The sequence below is a fragment of the Procambarus clarkii genome, chromosome 58 (assembly GCF_040958095.1).
Source record: "Procambarus clarkii isolate CNS0578487 chromosome 58, FALCON_Pclarkii_2.0, whole genome shotgun sequence".
NCBI lineage: Eukaryota > Metazoa > Arthropoda > Malacostraca > Decapoda > Cambaridae > Procambarus > Procambarus clarkii.
The window spans coordinates 29,242,362-29,263,901 of record NC_091207.1 but is presented as its reverse complement, the minus strand read 5'-3'; the positions used below and the strand labels follow the sequence as shown (position 1 = coordinate 29,263,901).

Sequence of the window (21,540 nt, the reverse complement as noted above, 5' to 3'; positions counted from 1 at the left end):
CCTTAATGGGTTCAACACTAATGTTTTTAGGAAACCAACCTTTACTGGTTTTGGTTTAAATGTTAATTCTTTTGTTCCTGATATTTTTTAAGAAAAATGCAATTAACACTCTACTGAATAGGGCCTTTGTTTTATGTTCTAATTGGAATAACTTTGATCAAGAAATTAATTTTCTTGTGAAGTTTTTTTCAAATAATGGTTATCCTTTGCATATGGTTTATACCTTTATAAGGAATTTCTTAAATAAGAAGTTTCACCCATCGTGTAGGATTACTACAGTGGAAAGGGATCTTAAATATATTAAATTACCATTTTATGGCAGTATTAGCTTTTCTGTAAGGAGTCGTTTGAGGAGACTGTTGCAGCAGTGTTATCCTCAAGTAGACTTTAGATTTATTTTTGTCAACACAAATACCATAGGCTCTTATTTTAAATATAAAGATAAAGTGCCTACCCCCTTGTGCTCAAGTGTCGTATATATGTATAATTGTTCCAGCTGTAATGCTGGATATATCGGGAGTTCCATTCGGAACTTTAAGATTAGGATACTTGAGCGCCGGGGATTATCTTTTAGGACTGGATTACCATTGTCTAAACCAGCATTTTCGGAGATTAGAAACCATTGTTATGAGTTTGATCATTCTCTGCTGGAATCTGATTTTAAAATTCTGGACACTTGTATGAATGGCCAGTCAGATTTGAGAGTAATGGAATCCTTATATATAAAGGAGCTGCGGCCTCTGTTAAATAGCAACCTTTCAGCTGTTCAATTGTACACTGTATAGTGCACAGTAGGCCCTGTAATTTGATTTATAGTTCATTTTGGTAGTTTAATTTTATTATAATTTGTTTAGTTTACCATGTCACTGCCCTTTCTTACTTATTTCAAGTCTTGACATTGTACATTAATATAATCTTTTATTTAGGATATATAATACATTTTTTGGTATTTAATTTTATTTAATATTTGAGTTTTTTATAAGATTTTGGTTAGTACTTTATAATTGTCGTTTATTCTGTTTGTATTTTACATACATTTTTTGTAGATTTGTAGTCATTATATAAATATTTCTTATAGTGTTTAGTATCTAAGTGTTAAGTATCAAGTTTCACTTCTGATCACTTCACGTAAGTTTAATAGAATGGTTTGTTTTAGTAGTTATAAAATTTATCTTGTAGATTAATAGATTTTTAAATTAGCTTTAATATATGTGACAGTTAATAAATTTTATTTGTATTGATCACTTTAAGTGCGCTTAAGTGTTTTGTTTTTTTTAAGCATTTTCCTTTCTTTGATAGGCAATTATATTCAGTATGAGTTCTTTGTTTACCAGTTATTTGATTGTGATTTCTGTTTTTCTTTTAGATCTGATGATGAATACGAGAAGTATTCGAAACGTTATGCATTTTAAAGTAAAGAATCTGAAACAAGATGTTCAGTATATCCCTGGTTTTCCTATTCATCTTAAAAAAAAATATATATATATATATATATATATATATATATATATATATATATATATATATATATATATATATATATATATATATATATATGTCGTACCTAGTAGCCAGAATGCACTTTTCGGCCTACTATGCAAGGCCCGATTTGCCTAATAAGCCAAGTTTTCCTGAATTAATATATTTTCTCAAATTTTTTTCTTATGAAATGATAAAGCTACCCATTTCATTATGTATGAGGTCAATTTTTTTTTATTGGAGTTAAAATTAACGTAGATATATGACCGAACCTAACCAACCCTACCTAACCTAACCTAGCCTATCTTTATAGGTTAGGTTAGGTTAGGTACCCGAAAAAGTTAGGTTAGGTTAGGTTAGGTAGGTTAGGTAGTCGAAAAACAATTAATTCATGAAAACTTGGCTTAATAGGCAAATTGAGCCTTGCATAGTAGGCTGAGAAGTGCGTTCTGGCTACTAGGTACGACATTATATATATATATATATATATATATATATATATATATATATATATATATATATATATATATATATATATAATATATATTTATATATATATTGGTGTATACTGGCAGCAGGTTTTCTTTCAAACATGTTTCATTGAATATGACCGCATATTTTGTATTTATTATTTTCTGGTTTAGGGCTTCTATCCCTCTAACTATTTTCTTAGCATCAGGGCTTAGTTGAAATAGGAGTTCTCCAAAACTCATTTTCGTACTTTTAAGGTAAAGGAAAAGAAGTTATTTACTATAGAATGTATTACACTTATTTCTACAATTTGCACAACGTTTCGATCCTCCATGGTCCTCCATATATATATATATATATATATATATATATATATATATATATATATATATATATATATATATATATATATATATATATATGCGAACAAGCCTGAATGGTCCCCAGGACTATATGCGAATGAAAACTCACACCCCAAAAGTGACTCGAACCCATACTCCCAGGAGCAACGCAACTGGTAACTACAGGGCGCCTTAATCCACTTGACCATCACGGCCGTCAAAAGGAAGTGATAGCCAAGGCTATTTGAGCCACTTCTGCGACGGCAACTCGGATGGTAATCTTGGGCATAGCATTTCACCAAATCACCTCATTCTTTGGGGCACACGTGAGGAACACAAATGAGAACAAGCCTGAATGGTCCCCAGGACTATATGCGAATGAAAACTCACACCCCAGAAGTGACTCGAACCCATACTCCCAGGAGCAACTCAACTGGTAACTACAGGGTGCCTTAATCCACTTGACCATCACAGCCATTATCATTATGCATTTTCATTATGCATAAGTTATGCATAAGCTCGTCGGGGAAGTGGCTCAAATAGCCTTGGCTATCACTTCCTTTTGACGGCCGTGATGGTCAAGTGGATTAAGGCGCCCTGTAGTTACCAGTTGCGTTGCTCCTGGGAGTATGGGTTCGAGTCACTTCTGGGGTGTGAGTTTTCATTATTCATATATATATATATATATATATATATATATATATATATATATATATATATATATATACATATATATATATATTATATATATATATATATATATATATATATAATGTTGTACCTAGTAGCCAGAACGTCGTACTCGGCCTGCTATGCAAGACCCGATTTGCCTAATAAGCCAAGTTTTCCTGAATTAATATATTTTCTCATATTTTTTATTTATGAAATGATAAATCTGTCTATTTCATTATGCATAAGTTAATTTGTTTAAATTTGAGTTAAAATTAACGTAGATATATGACCGAACCTAACCAACCCTACCTAACCTAGAGAGAAGTGAATTTCAAAGACTTTAGTTTACACACACACACACAACTTTAACTGAATAGAGCTTAAACATCTTTTTATACCAAATGTAGGTATAAAAAACTCGAAGACGTTTAAGCTCTATTCAGTTAAAGTTGTGTGTGTGTGTGTAAACTAAAGTCTTTGAAAATGTAATAAGTTTAACGAAACGCGCTCAAGTGTCCCGTCAGACTAGAAATAAAAATGAATTTTCGAGAATTGATTTTTGAATTACCATCAACAGTGAAAAGAAACGTAAGAAAGAAAGAGAAAATTTGTGTTAGAATTATTAATCTTACTTTTTCGGTCATATTTAATAATATATCAAATCACGGAACTATTTACTCTACCCACCATGAGAGTAAGGACAAGACCAGAACATAACGATGCCAACACAGAAGACACTGTTCAACATAACAGGCCAATTACACCTGATTAATCTTTGTATGTAGATTGGAGCTGCCTCGTATGGGCCAATAGGCCTTCCGCAGTTACCTTTATTCTTATGTTCTTATGTGCTTCATCCCCCATTTATCCCTTATGTATCCCCCATGTTTTTACCTTTATTGTCTTATCACCTGACCCAGTGCGGGTATAAAATCAACCAGCATTGTAAGATCTCTTCACTTGAGAATGAACCATGGAGGTTCGAAACGTTGTGCAAATTGTATAAATAAGTGTGATACATTCTATAGTAATTCACTCTTTTCTTCACCTTGATATTACGAAAATGAGTTTTGGAGAACTCCTATTTCAGCTAAGCCCTGATGCTAAAAAAATAGTTAGAGGGATAGAAGCCCTAAATCAGAAGATAGTAAATACAGAATATGCGGTCATATTCAATGAGACATATATATATATATATATATATATATATATATATATATATATATATATATATATATATATATATATATATATATATAATTATATATATATATATATGTCGTACCTAGTAGCCAGAATGCACTTCTCAGCCTACTATGCAAGGCCCGATTTGCCTAATAAGCCAAGTTTTCTTGAATTGATATATTTTCTCTAATTTTTCTCTTAGGAAATGATAAAGCTACCCATTTCATTATGTATGAGGTAAATTTTTTTTGAGTTAAAATTAACGTAGATATATGACCGAACCTAACCAACCCTACCTAACCTATCTTTATAGGTTAGGTTAGGTTAGGTAGCCGAAAAAGTTAGGTTAGGTTAGGTTAGGTAGTCGAAAAACAATTAATTCATGAAAACTTGGCTTATTAGGCAAATCGTGTCTTGCATAGTAGGCTGAGAAGTGTGTTCTGGCTACTAGGTACGACATATATATATATATATATATATATATATATATATATATATATATATATATATATATATATATATATATATATATATATATATATGTCGTACCTAGTAGCCAGAACTCACTTCTCAGCCTACTATTCAAGGCCCGATTTGCCTAATAAGCCAAGTTTTCCTGAATTAATATATTTACTATAATTTTTTTCTTATGAAATGATAAAGCAACCCTTTTCTCTATGTATGAGGTCAATTTTTTTTTATTGGAGCTAAAATTAACATAGATATATGACCGAACCTAACCAACCCTACGTAACCTAACCTAACCTATATTTATAGGTAAGGTTAGGTTAGGTAGCCAAAAAAAGCTAGGTTAGGTAGGTTAGGTAGACGAAAAAACATTAATTCATGAAAACTTGGCTTATTAGGCAAATCGGGCCTTGAATAGTAGGCTGAGAAGTGCGTTCTGGCTATTAGGTACGACATATATATATATAAATATATATATATATATATATATATATATATATATATATATATATATATATATATATATATATGCAGAATAACCACATATGAAAAATAGAAACTGCTTAACGCGTTTTCGGCTAATTCGCCTTCATCAGAGCAAAGTAGAATGAAGATAAGATTGCTGATCAGACCTTTATATCCGCCTGGGCAGATCACCTGACCACCAAAAATAAGTGGAGGAAAGGAATTATAAGAAAGAAGGTAACTGCAGAAGGCCTATTGGCCCATACAAGGCAGCTCCTATGAATATCTCCAAGTGCCATACGTGTTTAAATGATTGCTATATTGTTTTGACGTGCTATATTGAGGCTTAAATAGGGATCCAACTTGTACATACCGGGGCTCACATTAAGGCTGTTGTTACAATGTTTGATCAGAGCAGACTCGATCACGTTTCGTTCAACAAAATCCTTACTTTTAACAATACATTTTGCCCCTGTGAAGTCGATAGAATGATTACATAAACTGGAATGTAAATACAATGCACTGGATTGCTGGGCTGTACGAATAGCGTATGAATGCTGTTTTAAACGCGAGGAAAGAGATTTACCTGTCTGGCCGATGTAAACACATGCACACTCATTACAAGGGATGGAATACACACAACCTGCTACAGACGAGGGCGAATTCTTAATTAACATGGACTTAACTGTATTATCATTTTTGAACACTAGATTAATATTAAGGTTCTTCAGGGCTGGGGCAAGATTTACTAGACCCTCAGAATATGGTAATACCAACGAATTTTTCAGTTCTGGTTTCGACTTAGTAGTCTGTTTGTAGAAAGTCCTTTTTGCTTGACCAAACGCAAGATCCAAGATCGATTTTGGGTATTTTAACTTCTTCCCAATTTCAAATATATTTGCTATTTCTTCATCGAAAAATTCCGGACTACAAACTCTCAGTGCTCTGAGAAACATACCAGATTTTCGATGAAGAAATAGCAAATATATTTGAAATTGGGAAGAAGTTAAAATACCCAAAATCGATCTTGGATCTTGCGTTTGGTCAAGCAAAAAGGACTTTCTACAAACAGACTACTAAGTCGAAACCAGAACTGAAAAATTCGTTGGTATTACCATATTCTGAGGGTCTAGTAAATCTTGCCCCAGCCCTGAAGAACCTTAATATTAATCTAGTGTTCAAAAATGATAATACAGTTAAGTCCATGTTAATTAAGAATTCGCCCTCGTCTGTAGCAGGTTGTGTGTATTCCATCCCTTGTAATGAGTGTGCATGTGTTTACATCGGCCAGACAGGTAAATCTCTTTCCTCGCGTTTAAAACAGCATTCATACGCTATTCGTACAGCCCAGCAATCCAGTGCATTGTATTTACATTCCAGTTTATGTAATCATTCTATCGACTTCACAGGGGCAAAATGTATTGTTAAAAGTAAGGATTTTGTTGAACGAAACGTGATCGAGTCTGCTCTGATCAAACATTGTAACAACAGCCTTAATGTGAGCCCCGGTATGTACAAGTTGGATCCCTATTTAAGCCTCAATATAGCACGTCAAAACAATATAGCAATCATTTAAACACGTATGGCACTTGGAGATATTCATAGGAGCTGCCTTGTATGGGCCAATAGGCCTTCTGCAGTTACCTTCTTTCTTATAATTCCTTTCCTCCACTTATTTTTGGTGGTCAGGTGATCTGCCCAGGCGGATATAAAGGTCTGATCAGCAATCTTATCTTCATTCTACTTTGCTCTGATGAAGGCGAATTAGCCGAAAACGCGTTAAGCAGTTTCTATTTTTCATATGTGGTTATTCTGCATACTTGGATCAGTGTTTTTGTGATCATTGTTGCATATATATATATATATATATATATATATATATATATATATATATATATATATATATATATTATGTGACGGTGTTCCCCCCCTTATATTTCTCCCACGCCTGCAGTAAGAGTCATGTCCACCTTACCTGAGCGTTCTCTACGTCGCAGGCATCAGTTTGGTATATGTGGGGGAATGTAGTGTTCTCGAAGTGCCGAGAAATTCATATAAGAAGAGTATTTTGGCCTGTGGTTTAGGCCCTTTAGGAAGCCAATATGGCGCTGGCTCTTCTGTTTTGACGTTTTGACGCTAAAACTGTGTGACGTCAGTGACACCAGATTGGTCACCGACAGCGACGTGGCACAGGGAGCCAATGAAAACCTCCCGTGGCGAATATGACGTCACGAAGGAAGGGGGGTCCGGTCATTGCGCCGCGCTGGCGCCATCAGTCTAAGACAGCACGTCAAGGAGGTCGGACGTGCGCTGGGGGGTCCTGTCAGTTGGACAGTTTACCCCGACTCCGGAGGATTTACGCATCACCCGTGGTCTGCCATCACCTGTGGGGGTCTTCCTTCGTTCATGTGTTGGACCAGAGAAGGAATTGACAGAATATTGAGCAACAAGTGCTCCAGGAACAGGTGTTGTGCAGGTGAAGTCTAGGCAGCGACGTATGCGACGGCTGATAGCTTCACAGTGATGACGTAGTTGCTGGGCCAATCCTCCGTGAGGGAATCAGTCTGACACGACACGTCAAGGTGGTTGGACGTGCGAAGATTGGTCCTGTCAGTTTGACAGTTGTTTCTCGCTCCCGTGGATTTTACGCGTCACCCGAAGTCTGCCAGTACTCTGTGAGGTCTTCCTTCGTTCATGTGTTGGACCAGAGAGGGAATCGACGGGATATTGAGCAACAAGTGCTCCAGGACAGGTACTGTGCAAGAAGAAGTGAAGTCTGGGCAGTGACGTATGCGACGTCTGAGGCAGTTCGCCCGTTTGTGACGGCATAGTGGCTGGACCGAGCCACCGGGAAGCAGTGGAAGAAGGAAACTATTCGGGAATCCGAACGACTGCAGCCGAGACGTAGGCAGGCAGCCGTAGCTGGGAGGAAAAGTCGACGGCCGGGAGACCGACTCCAACCCTACAAGAAGTCGAGGAGGAGCACGGACCTGCAGTGAAAAGGCATGGAGACGACGCGCTTACAGTGGGACGTTGATTGAGTTCCTGGAGGACACGACAGTGTGTGTGTGGGGGCGTTCCCTACACGAGGCAGGAGCCAGGACCAGGAGCTACAACTCAACTCTCACCGGAGGATAGGTGGAAGTAGGTGATTCTAGTTTCCCTCCCAATTCCCCTTTAGTCAGCTATATTATTTAGCCAGAGTATTTTGTATGTCGTGAGCAAGGCTCACCTATGTCACAGTAAGGCACCAGTGTGAAGAGTGGGACTATAAAGAGTACTCACGATATTTATGATTATTATTGGTGTGTGCAGGCACCCGGAGTAATTGATGAATTTACTGTGTTGATAATGTCTATCATGAGACTTTAAGATGATCATTTAGTGAGACAATATATATATATGAATAGGCCAGTATTTGGAGTTAGGCTATGTGCCCAGTAACTATGTTATCACCATTATTGATGTCTATGACTCATCCACATACATATATATGTCTATGCTTGTGTATTGAATAATCATTCATGTGTGCAGTGATTAATTGTGTTATCGCCCACGGAAGGAATTACTGAGAAGTCCAGTGATATATACTTGCATACGTTATCATTAAATGAAGGGCAGTATGTTATACTATGATAGTGAGGTATTGTGTCTATTAATATAGAGATGTTTGATTGAGCTCAAGATCAGTGTAGCGAAGTATTTACATGCTATTGTCGCAAATATTGTGTGTTCGAACTTCTAGTGATCTTTGAGAACTTAAAGAAACTGGCGCGTCACGCCACAAACACATAAAGTAACATTTGTGCGGGGGGTAGTCGCCCAGCTGATTTTGACATTGACGTGAGGGGGAGCGTTGCCGGCTTGGTGAGTTCATATTATATATGTGGGAACGAGCGACTCCCGCCTGAAACAGCTGTTTGCTTATTGATATAATCTTGTGATGTCTTTGAATGAGTTTTAAGTAAAATACAAAGTACATTGGTGTTTATATCATCCCCTCCATATTTCTTGTGGCTATGTAATACCTGAAAGCAGAGAGTGATAGAAGTAAATACCTGCCCGATATCAGACATATTGAGTGTGCTCTTGCCCCTGTTACCACAATTCAACAAAACCACTGACGTGTTACTGGACACCGAAAACACCAGTTGGCGACCTTGTGGTTAGTAGTAGAGCCCTGTGTTGAGGCGGGCATACAACAGTTAAGTGAACAAGTTGTGTTCCCACTCCTTCTTGATCAGAGGCCGGTTGGGATTGACTGGGATACGCTCCTGGCGTACAGTGGCGCTACGAGGATAGAGTGAAGACCCGCAGGGCTACATTGAGTGACCTTGAGTATACTGTTACTCGCCCCTTTCCCCTCTCATTGGAGGTGGACCCCGACAATATATATATATATATATATATATATATATATATATATATATATATATATATATATATATATATATATATATATATATATATATATGCGAACAAGCCTGAATGGTCCCCAGGACAATATGCAACTGAAAACTCACACCCCAGAAGTGACTCGAACCCATACTCCCAGATGCCACGCAACTGGTATGTACAAGACGCCTTAATCCACTTGACCATCACGACCGGACATAATGAGGTGATAGCCGAGGCTATTTGAACCACCCCACCGCCGGCACTCGGATAGTAATCTTGGGCATAGCATTTTACCAAATCACCTCATTCTTTGGGGCACACGTGAGGAACACAAATGCGAACAAGCCTGAATGGTCCCCAGGACAATATGCAACTGAAAACTCACACCCCAGAAGTGACTCGAACCCATACTCCCAGATGCCACGCAACTGGTATGTACAAGACGCCTTAATCCACTTGACCATCACGACCGGACATAATGAGGTGATAGCCGAGGCTATTTGAACCACCCCACCGCCGGCACTCGGATAGTAATCTTGGGCATAGCATTTTACCAAATCACCTCATTCTTTGGGGCACACGTGAGGAACACAAATGCGAACAAGCCTGAATGGTCCCCAGGACAATATGCAACTGAAAACTCACACCCCAGAAGTGACTCGAACCCATACTCCCAGATGCCACGCAACTGGTATGTACAAGACGCCTTAATCCACTTGACCATCACGACCGGACATAATGAGGTGATAGCCGAGGCTATTTGAACCACCCCACCGCCGGCACTCGGATAGTAATCTTGGGCATAGCATTTTACCAAATCACCTCATTCTTTGGGGCACACGTGAGGAACACAAATGCGAACAAGCCTGAATGGTCCCCAGGACAATATGCAACTGAAAACTCACACCCCAGAAGTGACTCGAACCCATACTCCCAGATGCCACGCAACTGGTATGTACAAGACGCCTTAATCCACTTGACCATCACGACCGGACATAATGAGGTGATAGCCGAGGCTATTTAAACCACCCCACCGCCGGCACTCGGATAGTAATCTTGGGCATAGCATTTTACCAAATCACCTCATTCTTTGGGGCACACGTGAGGAACACAAATGCGAACAAGCCTGAATGGTCCCCAGGACAATATGCAACTGAAAACTCACACCCCAGAAGTGACTCGAACCCATACTCCCAGATGCCACGCAACTGGTATGTACAAGACGCCTTAATCCACTTGACCATCACGACCGGACATAATGAGGTGATATCCGAGGCTATTTGAACCACCCCACCGCCGGCACTCGGATAGTAATCTTGGGCATTGCATTTTACCAAATCACCTCATTCTTTGGGGCACACGTGAGGAACACAAATGCGAACAAGCCTGAATGGTCCCCAGGACAATATGCAACTGAAAACTCACACCCCAGAAGTGACTCGAACCCATACTCCCAGATGCCACGCAACTGGTATGTACAAGACGCCTTAATCCACTTGACCATCACGACCGGACATAATGAGGTGATAGCCGAGGCTATTTGAACCACCCCACCGCCGGCACTCGGATAGTAATCTTGGGCATAGCATTTTACCAAATCACCTCATTCTTTGGGGCACACGTGAGGAACACAAATGCGAACAAGCCTGAATGGTCCCCAGGACAATATGCAACTGAAAACTCACACCCCAGAAGTGACTCGAACCCATACTCCCAGATGCCACGCAACTGGTATGTACAAGACGCCTTAATCCACTTGACCATCACGACCGGACATAATGAGGTGATAGCCGAGGCTATTTGAACCACCCCACCGCCGGCACTCGGATAGTAATCTTGGGCATAGCATTTTACCAAATCACCTCATTCTTTGGGGCACACGTGAGGAACACAAATGCGAACAAGCCTGAATGGTCCCCAGGACAATATGCAACTGAAAACTCACACCCCAGAAGTGACTCGAACCCATACTCCCAGATGCCACGCAACTGGTATGTACAAGACGCCTTAATCCACTTGACCATCACGACCGGACATAATGAGGTGATAGCCGAGGCTATTTGAACCACCCCACCGCCGGCACTCGGATAGTAATCTTGGGCATAGCATTTTACCAAATCACCTCATTCTTTGGGGCACACGTGAGGAACACAAATGCGAACAAGCCTGAATGGTCCCCAGGACAATATGCAACTGAAAACTCACACCCCAGAAGTGACTCGAACCCATACTCCCAGATGCCACGCAACTGGTATGTACAAGACGCCTTAATCCACTTGACCATCACGACCGGACATAATGAGGTGATAGCCGAGGCTATTTGAACCACCCCACCGCCGGCACTCGGATAGTAATCTTGGGCATTGCATTTTACCAAATCACCTCATTCTTTGGGGCACACGTGAGGAACACAAATGCGAACAAGCCTGAATGGTCCCCAGGACAATATGCAACTGAAAACTCACACCCCAGAAGTGACTCGAACCCATACTCCCAGATGCCACGCAACTGGTATGTACAAGACGCCTTAGGGCGTCTTGTACATACCAGTTGCGTGGCCGATGCATCGGTTGCGTGGCCGATGCAAATGCTTGTTCGCATTTGTGTTCCTCACGTGTGCCCCAAAGAATGAGGTGATTTGGTAAAATGCTATGCCCAAGATTACTATCCGAGTGCCGGCGGTGGGGTGGTTCAAATAGCCTCGGCTATCACCTCATTATGTCCGGTCGTGATGGTCAAGTGGATTAAGGCGTCTTGTACATACCAGTTGCGTGGCATCTGGGAGTATGGGTTCGAGTCACTTCTGGGGTGTGAGTTTTCAGTTGCATATTGTCCTGGGGACTATTCAGGCTTGTTCGCATTTGTGTTCCTCACGTGTGCCCCAAAGAATGAGGTGATTTGGTAAAATGCTATGCCCAAGATTACTATCCGAGTGCCGGCGGTGGGGTGGTTCAAATAGCCTCGGCTATCACCTCATTATGTCCGGTCGTGATGGTCAAGTGGATTAAGGCGTCTTGTACATACCAGTTGCGTGGCATCTGGGAGTATGGGTTCGAGTCACTTCTGGGGTGTGAGTTTTCAGTTGCATATTGTCCTGGGGACCATTCAGGCTTGTTCGCATTTGTGTTCCTCACGTGTGCCCCAAAGAATGAGGTGATTTGGTAAAATGCTATGCCCAAGATTACTATCCGAGTGCCGGCGGTGGGGTGGTTCAAATAGCCTCGGCTATCACCTCATTATGTCCGGTCGTGATGGTCAAGTGGATTAAGGCGTCTTGTACATACCAGTTGCGTGGCATCTGGGAGTATGGGTTCGAGTCACTTCTGGGGTGTGAGTTTTCAGTTGCATATTGTCCTGGGGACCATTCAGGCTTGTTCGCATTTGTGTTCCTCACGTGTGCCCCAAAGAATGAGGTGATTTGGTAAAATGCTATGCCCAAGATTACTATCCGAGTGCCGGCGGTGGGGTGGTTCAAATAGCCTCGGCTATCACCTCATTATGTCCGGTCGTGATGGTCAAGTGGATTAAGGCGTCTTGTACAAACCAGTTGCGTGGCATCTGGGAGTATGGGTTCGAGTCACTTCTGGGGTGTGAGTTTTCAGTTGCATATTGTCCTGGGGACCATTCAGGCTTGTTCGCATTTGTGTTCCTCACGTGTGCCCCAAAGAATGAGGTGATTTGGTAAAATGCTATGCCCAAGATTACTATCCGAGTGCCGGCGGTGGGGTGGTTCAAATAGCCTCGGCTATCACCTCATTATGTCCGGTCGTGATGGTCAAGTGGATTAAGGCGTCTTGTACATACCAGTTGCGTGGCATCTGGGAGTATGGGTTCGAGTCACTTCTGGGGTGTGAGTTTTCAGTTATATATATATATATATATATATATATATATATATATATATATATATATATATATATATATATATATATATATATATATATATACACATATAAATACATATATATGAACACATGAATCAATGGGTCCATTCGATGCCTCGTTCGCTTCTCCATGTTCATATTCAAAGGAGGTACTGTTGTATGTGCAAAAATCCGGTCTTATTGGAGGACGTGTGCACTGAAATATATGTAAGTTGCTGATATGATCACTAAGGACATAATGACCATATGGTTATCACCAGTGAGAAAGTCAACTGGAGCTCTTAGGTAACTCGAACCCGCAACCGTCGGACTGCCAGCCGCCACCTCTCCCACTATACCATTAACACCACATACCTATACATTGGTAGAGGTGGCGGTTTGCAGTCCATTGGTGGCGTGGGAGGGGTTCGAGTCACCTAAGAGCTCCAGTTGATTTTCTCATTGATATATATATATCATATTAGTGTGATTTCTCTGTGTAATTATCACCAATATTGAGCAGCGTGGTGACCTCAGCAATACCTCTTCAGGGCCCCGTGAGCATTGCCTTGTACGCCCCCGGGGACGATTTCAACGCCACCGTCGCCACCATACTGTACCTGCGCCAGTGTGCCAGGTCAGAGATCAGGAAGCTGGTCACCTTCCATATCTTCTTCCACGACTCCCACACACCCAAGGAGGTAAGGTGCTTCAGGCGGGAGGTGCCAACACATCCAGCGAGGTGTCAGTGCCTCAGTGGGGAGGTGCCAACACTCCCACACACCAGGGAGGTGTCAGTGCCTCAGTGGGGAGGTGCCAACACTCCTACACACCCAGGGAGGTGTCAGTGCCTACACTCCCACACACACACACACACACACACACAGAAAGGTGTGTGTGTGTGTGGAACCACCTACAAAATTCTCAGGGGAATTGACAGGGTGGACAAAGACAAACTCTTCAGCACGGGTGGGACACGAACAAGGGGACACAGGTGGAAACTTAGTACCCAGATGAGCCACAGAGACGTTACAAAGAATTTTTTCAGTGTCAGTGTAGTTAATAAATGAAATGCACTAGGAAGTGATGTGGTGGAGGCTGACTCCATACACAATTTCACATGTAGATATGATAGAGCCCGGTAGGCTCAGGAATCTGTACACCAGTTGATTGATAGTTGAGAGGCGGGACCAAAGAGCCAAAGCTCAACCCCCGCAAGCACAACTAGGTGAGTACAATTAGGTGAGTATAGGGAGGTGTCAGTGCCAACACTCCCACACACACACACAGGGAGGTGTCAGTGTCAACACTCCACCCCACACACACAGGGAGGTGTCAGTGCCAACACTCCCCCCCACACACACAGGGAGGTGTCAGTGCCAACACTCCCACATACACACCCAGGGAGGTGTCAGTGCCAACACTCCCACACACACACACACAGGGAGGTGTCAGTGCCAACACTCCCACACACACACAGGGAGGTGTCAGTGCCAACACTCCCACACACACACACACACACACACAGGAAGGTGTCAGTGCCAACACCCCCACACACACACACAGGAAGGTGTCAGTGCCAACACTCCCACACACACAGGAAGGTGTCAGTGCCAACACTCCCACACACACACACACACACACACAGGGAGGTGTCAGTGCCAACACTCCCACACACACACAGGGAGGTGTCAGTGCCAACACTCCCACACACACACACACACAGGGAAGTGTCAGTGCCAACACTCCCACACACACAGGAAGGTGTCAGTGCCAACACTCCCACACACACACAGGGAGGTGTCAGTGCCAACACTCCCACACACACAGGGAGGTGTCAGTGCCAACACTCCCACACACACACACACACACACACACAGGGAGGTGTCAGTGCCAACACTCCCACACACACACACACACAGGGAGGTGTCAGTGCCAACACTCCCACACACACAGGAAGGTGTCAGTGCCAACACTCCCACACACACACAGGGAGGTGTCAGTACCAACACTCCCACACACACACAGGGAGGTGTCAGTGCCAACACTCCCACACACACACACACACAGGGAGGTGTCAGTGCCAACACTCCCACACACACAGGGAGGTGTCAGTGCCAACACTCCTACACACACACAGGGAGGTGTCAGTACCAACACTCCAACACACACAGGGAGGTGTCAGTGCCAACACTCCCACACACACACACACACACACACACACACACACACACACACACACACACACACACACACACACGCGCGCGCAGTGGGAGTCTGTAGGAGACACGCGATTAGTGAGGTCCGCGGAAATTCGTCAATTTCTCGGGACATTGAAGGAGTATAGAGGCTAGATCATAGTATTTGGCCTCTCGCAGTGTGTAGCTAGCAGGGTGCAACATAGCATAGTCATATCGCTAGCGATAGTGCGAAGATTTGGCGAAGAAACCAAAAGTGGAGCTAGGGCATCACCGGTGCATGTAAGTGTGTGACCTGACCGGGTGGGACGACCCGCCGTGGAGCTACCTGATTGTGCTGCGAGTGGTGACTGTGATCAGTGGTACAGTGAATTAGTGAACTGTCACATAACGATACAGTGACTGATTCCAGAGCTTTGTGTAGACAGAGAAGAAGACCTCATCAATCTACCAGCATTTAGTGAATCACCTAGTGGGAGACAACGAAGGATAAACATCGTCATCGTACATCGCCCTGCCCTTACTCATCTGGTTGTGTGAGCGGGAGGCAGTCTGGTATGTACCCCTCTCTGGTCAATTAATCAGGTGTACAGATTGAGGTAAAAGATTATCAAATTCTCGTTCAGGATATCAAATATATTTTAAAATCTCAGAGTGGCTCATTTAGGCAGAGGTAACGCATAAGGGATATCTTGACACTAACAAGCACGCCCGCCCACGTACGTATACACGCACACAAGTGTGCACACGCTAAAACAGACACACACACACGTGCACGCACACACACACGTGCACGCGCACACACACACACAATTGTTCAGTCAGGGGAAAAGGCATTAACACCTGGGATAGACCTTACTATCCCCCCCCTCTTGACCCCACCACCTGACCTGACCTGACTTAGTCGCCATCTCCGCCCCCCCCCCACCCCCAGTCCCCCGCATCGCCCATACACACACTCTTCCCCTCCCCACTCTCCCTCTCTCCCACTCCCTCTCTCCCACTCCCACTATCTCTCTCTCCTGCTCTCTCTCTCCTGCTCTCTCTCTCTCTCTCTCTCTCTCTCTCTCTCTCTCTCTCTCTCTCTCTCTCTCTCTCTCTCTCTCTCTCTCTCTCTCTCTCTCTCTCTCTCTCTCTCTCTCTCACTCTCTCTCTCTCTCTCTCTCTCTCTCTCTCTCTCTCTCTCTCTCTCTCTCTCTCTCTCTCTCTCTCTCTCTCTCTCTCTCTCTCTCTCCCTCCCTCCCTCCCCCTCTCCCTCCCTCTCTTTCCTTCCCCCTCCCTCCCCCTCCCTCTCCCTCTCTGCCCACACACACACACACACACCTCCCCCCCTCTCTCCCTTACCCGCTCTCTCCCTCACCCGCTCTCTTCCTCATCCACTCTCTCCCTCTCCTCTCCTCTCCCTCCCGCCTCTCTCTCCATCTCCTCCCCCCCTCCCCGTCTACCTTCTTCTCACTTCAGTGGAAGGGTCGGATCCCCCCCCACCCACCCATTTATCTCTCCCTTTATCACTCCCTTTCTCTCTCTCTCTCTCTCTCTCTCTCTCTCTCTCTCTCTCTCTCTCTCTCTCTCTCTCTCTCTCTCTCTCTCTCTCTCTCTCCCCCTCTCTCTCTCTCTCCCTCCCCCATCCCAACAGGGTCAAGATGGCAGCCAGAGGTCCCAGGTGAGCAGGAAAGAGCCAAGGTGACGAGATGAAGGAAATGTTCGCCCAGTTTCTGGAGGACATCAAGAGTGAGATGCAAGAAATGATGCAGGAAATGAAGAACGAAATAAGCAACCTGAAAAGAGAGCTGACAGCAGCAAAGGAGGAGATTAGAACCCTCAAAGAGAATGGTTTCGAGGCTGAGAGTCAGAAAACCACCCAGGGAGAAGGTGGTAATAGTTTTCTGGATGAGAATGCCACAATAAAAGCAACATTTGCGGAAATACTAAAAAAAAATAACTCTGAAGTAATGACTGCAGTGATGGAGGTGGCCATGAAAGCAGCCACCTCGCAGGAGGCGGCACGTTCCACTAGCCAACTGCTGGAAAGGAAAAGATCAGTGGTTGCTGTGGGTATTAGGGAACAGGAAGGAACCAATAGGACAGAGTGGAATGACAAGGACAAAGCAGCAGTGAATGAAGTACTAAAGGCACTAGACATGGAAGGGGCCGAGCATAGCATTGAGAAGGTTTTCAGGCTAGGCCGGTACAACAAAGACCGAGACCGAATGATAAAGATAGTGTTTGCAAACGAGAACACAAAGGAGAGGATCCTATCAAGGAAGAGCTCCCTGAAAAACGTGGGAAAATTAAAAAATGTATTCCTCCAGCGAGACATGACAAGGGAGGAGAGAGCCGTGGCGGCAGAAGCAAGGAAGAGGCGCAGGGCGAGAGGGAAAAACCAGGAAGTCACAGCTCCCAACACAACACCCCCAGAGGCGAGGGGGGAACCCACAACCAGCTACCCAGTAACACCAGAAGGGAGGACAACCCCGCCTCCCTCCTCTGCATAGAAAACCCCCCTACCCCAAACCCTCCCTGCCCCCACTCAAAAGTTCAGCCAAATCTCCCTCCCCCCACACCCAATCCCCACCCTTCTACCCCTCCCCTCCTCCCGAGTCCTCCCTCCCCCCCTTTCCTTCCCGTCCTCCCTCCCCTTTCACCCCATACCCTCCCTGTCCCTCCCCCTTCACTGGATCCCCCGCCCCTCATTCCAGTATCCTCTGAGATCCTGTTACCCATCTCACAGGTCCTCACACCCATGGAACAGCCTCCCCCACCAGCAGAACACTCACCAAGGAGGAGATTTGAGAAGGGACAGAAGAAAGTGAGCCTCAAAGCGATGTACACTAACATAGATGGAATTACAAATAAAGCAAATGAGCTTGGAGAACTGGTACTAGAGGAAAACCCAGACATAATAGCCCTCACAGAAACAAAGATCACGAAAACAATAACAAATGCAGTGTTTCCACAGGACTATTATGTTATGCGGAAAGAGAGGGAAGGAAGAGGTGGGGGTGGTGTAGCTCTGCTGGTAAGAAAAGGCTGGGATTTTGAGGAGATGGATATTCAGGGCTGTGAAGGTTTTAGTGACTACATAGCAGGTACTGTAACAAATGGAGGGAAAAAAATTATAGTCGCAGTGATATATAATCCACCACCAAATGACAGAAGACCTAGACAGGAATATGATAGAAACAACATGGCCACCATTAACATAATAGAAAGAGCAGCTTCTGTTGCTAGCAGGAATGGATCTGGACTACTAATTATGGGAGACTTCAACCATGGGAAGATAGATTGGAAGAACAGAGACCCGCATGGAGGACCAGAAACATGGAGAGCTAAGCTGCTGGACGTGGCAACAAGAAACTTTCTAAGCCAGCATACCAAAGAGCCAACAAGAATGGGAGGAGAAGATGAACCAGCAATGCTTGATTTGATATTTACCCTAAATGAATGGGATATAAGGGAAGTTAAGATGGAAGCGCCCTTGGGAATGAGTGACCACAGTGTATTGAACTTTGAGTACCTGGTAGAGCTAGGACTTATCTCCCCCCAAAAAGAACTAGGAATCAAAAGGCTGGCATACCGAAAGGGGAATTATGAACAGATGAGAAGTTTCCTAAGTGAAATACCTTGGGACACAGACCTCAGAGACAAGTCTGTACAGGGTATGATGGACTATGTTACACAAAAGTGTCAGGAGGAAGTAAACAGGTTCATCCCGGCCCAAAGGGAAAAATCCGAGAAGCAACAGAAGAATCCATGGTATAATAGGGCATGTATGGAAGCGAAGAAACTGAACAAAAAGGCGTGGAGGAACTTCCGGAATAACAGAACACCAGAAAGCAGGGAGAGATACCAGAGAACCAGGAATGAGTACGTCAGGGTGAGAAGAGAAGCAGAGAAAAATTTTGAAAATGATATAGCAAACAAAGCCAAGACCGAACCAAAGCTACTCCACAGTCACATCAGAAGGAAAACAACAGTGAAAGAACAGGTATTGAAACTTAGAACAGGCGAGGACAGGTATACAGAGAATGACAGAGAGGTGTGTGAGGAACTCAACAAGAGGTTCCAGGAGGTCTTCACAATAGAACAGGGTGAGGTCACTGTGCTAGGAGAAAGGGAGGTAAACCAGGCGGCCTTGGAGGAGTTCGAAATTACGAGAGAGGAGGTCAAGAGACACCTGCTGGATCTGGATGTTAGAAAGGCGGTTGGTCCAGATGGGATCTCACCATGGGTACTGAAAGAGTGTGCAGAGGCACTTTGCTTGCCACTCTCCATAGTGTATAGTAAATCACTAGAGACGGGAGACCTACCAGAAATATGGAAGACGGCGAATGTGGTCCCAATATACAAAAAGGGCGACAGACAAGAGGCACTGAACTACAGGCCAGTGTCCTTGACTTGTATACCATGCAAGGTGATGGAGAAGATCGTGAGAAAAAACCTGGTAACACATCTGGAGAGAAGGGACTTCGTGACAAATCGCCAACATGGATTCAGGGAGGGTAAATCTTGCCTTACAGGCTTGATAGAATTCTACGATCAGGTGACACAGATTAAGCAAGAAAGAGAGGGCTGGGCGGACTGCATTTTCTTGGATTGTCGGAAAGCCTTTGACACAGTACCGCATAAGAGGCTGGTACATAAGCTGGAGAGACAGGCAGGTGTAGCTGGTAAGGTGCTCCAGTGGATAAGGGAGTATCTAAGCAATAGGAAGCAGAGAGTTACGGTGAGGGGTGAGACCTTCGATTGGCGTGAAGTCACCAGTGGAGTCCCACAGGGCTCTGTACTCGGTTGTTAGAGTTTAACCCAACCAAATGTAATGTAATGAAGATAGGTGTAGGGAGCAGGAGGCCAGATACAAGGTATCATCTGGGAGAGGAAATTCTTCAGGAGTCAGAGAAGGAAAAAGACTTGGGGGTTGATATCACGCCAGACCTGTCTCCTGCAGCACATATCAAGCGGATAACATCAGCGGCATATGCCAGGCTGGCCAACATACGAACGGCATTCAGAAACTTGTGTAAAGAATCATTCAGAACTTTGTATACCACATATGTCAGGCCAATCCTGGAGTATGCAGCCCCAGCATGGAGTCCATATCTAGTCAAGGATAAGACTAAACTGGAAAAGGTTCAAAGGTTTGCCACCAGACTAGTACCCGAGCTGAGAGGTATGAGCTACGAGGAGAGACTACGGGAATTAAACCTCACTTCGCTGGAAGACAGAAGAGTTAGGGGGGACATGATCACCACATTCAAGATTCTGAAGGGGATTGATAGGGTAGATAAAGACAGTCTATTTAACACAAGGGGAACACGCACAAGGGGACACAGGTGGAAACTGAGTGCCCAAATGAGCCACAGAGATATTAGAAAGAACTTTTTTAGTGTCAGAGTGGTTGACAAATGGAATGCATTAGGGGGTGATGTGGTGGAGGCTCACTCCATACACAGTTTCAAGTGTAGATATGACAGAGCCCGATAGGCTCAGGAATCTGTACACCTGTTGATTGACGGTTGAGAGGCGGGACCAAAGAGCCAGAGCTCAACCCCCGCAAACACAACTAGGTGAGTACAACTAGGTGAGTACACACACACACACACACACACACACAGGAAGGTGTCAGTGCCAACACTCCCACACACACACAGGGGGTGTCAGTGCCAACACTCCCACACACACACACACAGGGAGGTGTCAGTGCCAACACTCCCACACACACACACAGGGAGGTGTCAGTGCCAACACTCCCACACACACCCAGGGAGGTGTCAGTGCCAACACTCCCACACACACACACACAGGGAGGTGTCAGTGCCAACACTCCCACACACACACACAGGGAGGTGTCAGTGCCAACACTCCCCACACACACACAGGGAGGTGTCAGTACCAACACTCCCACACACACACACACACAGGGAGGTGTCAGTGCCAACACTCCCACACACACAGGGAGGTGTCAGTGCCAACACTCCCACACACACACACACACAGGAA

At 44.0% G+C, this 21,540-nt stretch overlaps 1 protein-coding gene across 1 annotated transcript in view; it reads left to right on the top strand.

The window, feature by feature from the left end:
* Positions 1-21,540, top strand: part of LOC138353483 (beta-1,4-glucuronyltransferase 1-like) — a 73,738-nt gene that overhangs the window by 8,069 nt on the left and 44,129 nt on the right. Inside the window, exon 2 of the mRNA XM_069306454.1 lies at positions 13,894-14,043. Within this exon, the coding sequence (XP_069162555.1) occupies positions 13,894-14,043 (150 nt within the window). The remainder of the gene's footprint in view (positions 1-13,893; positions 14,044-21,540) is intronic.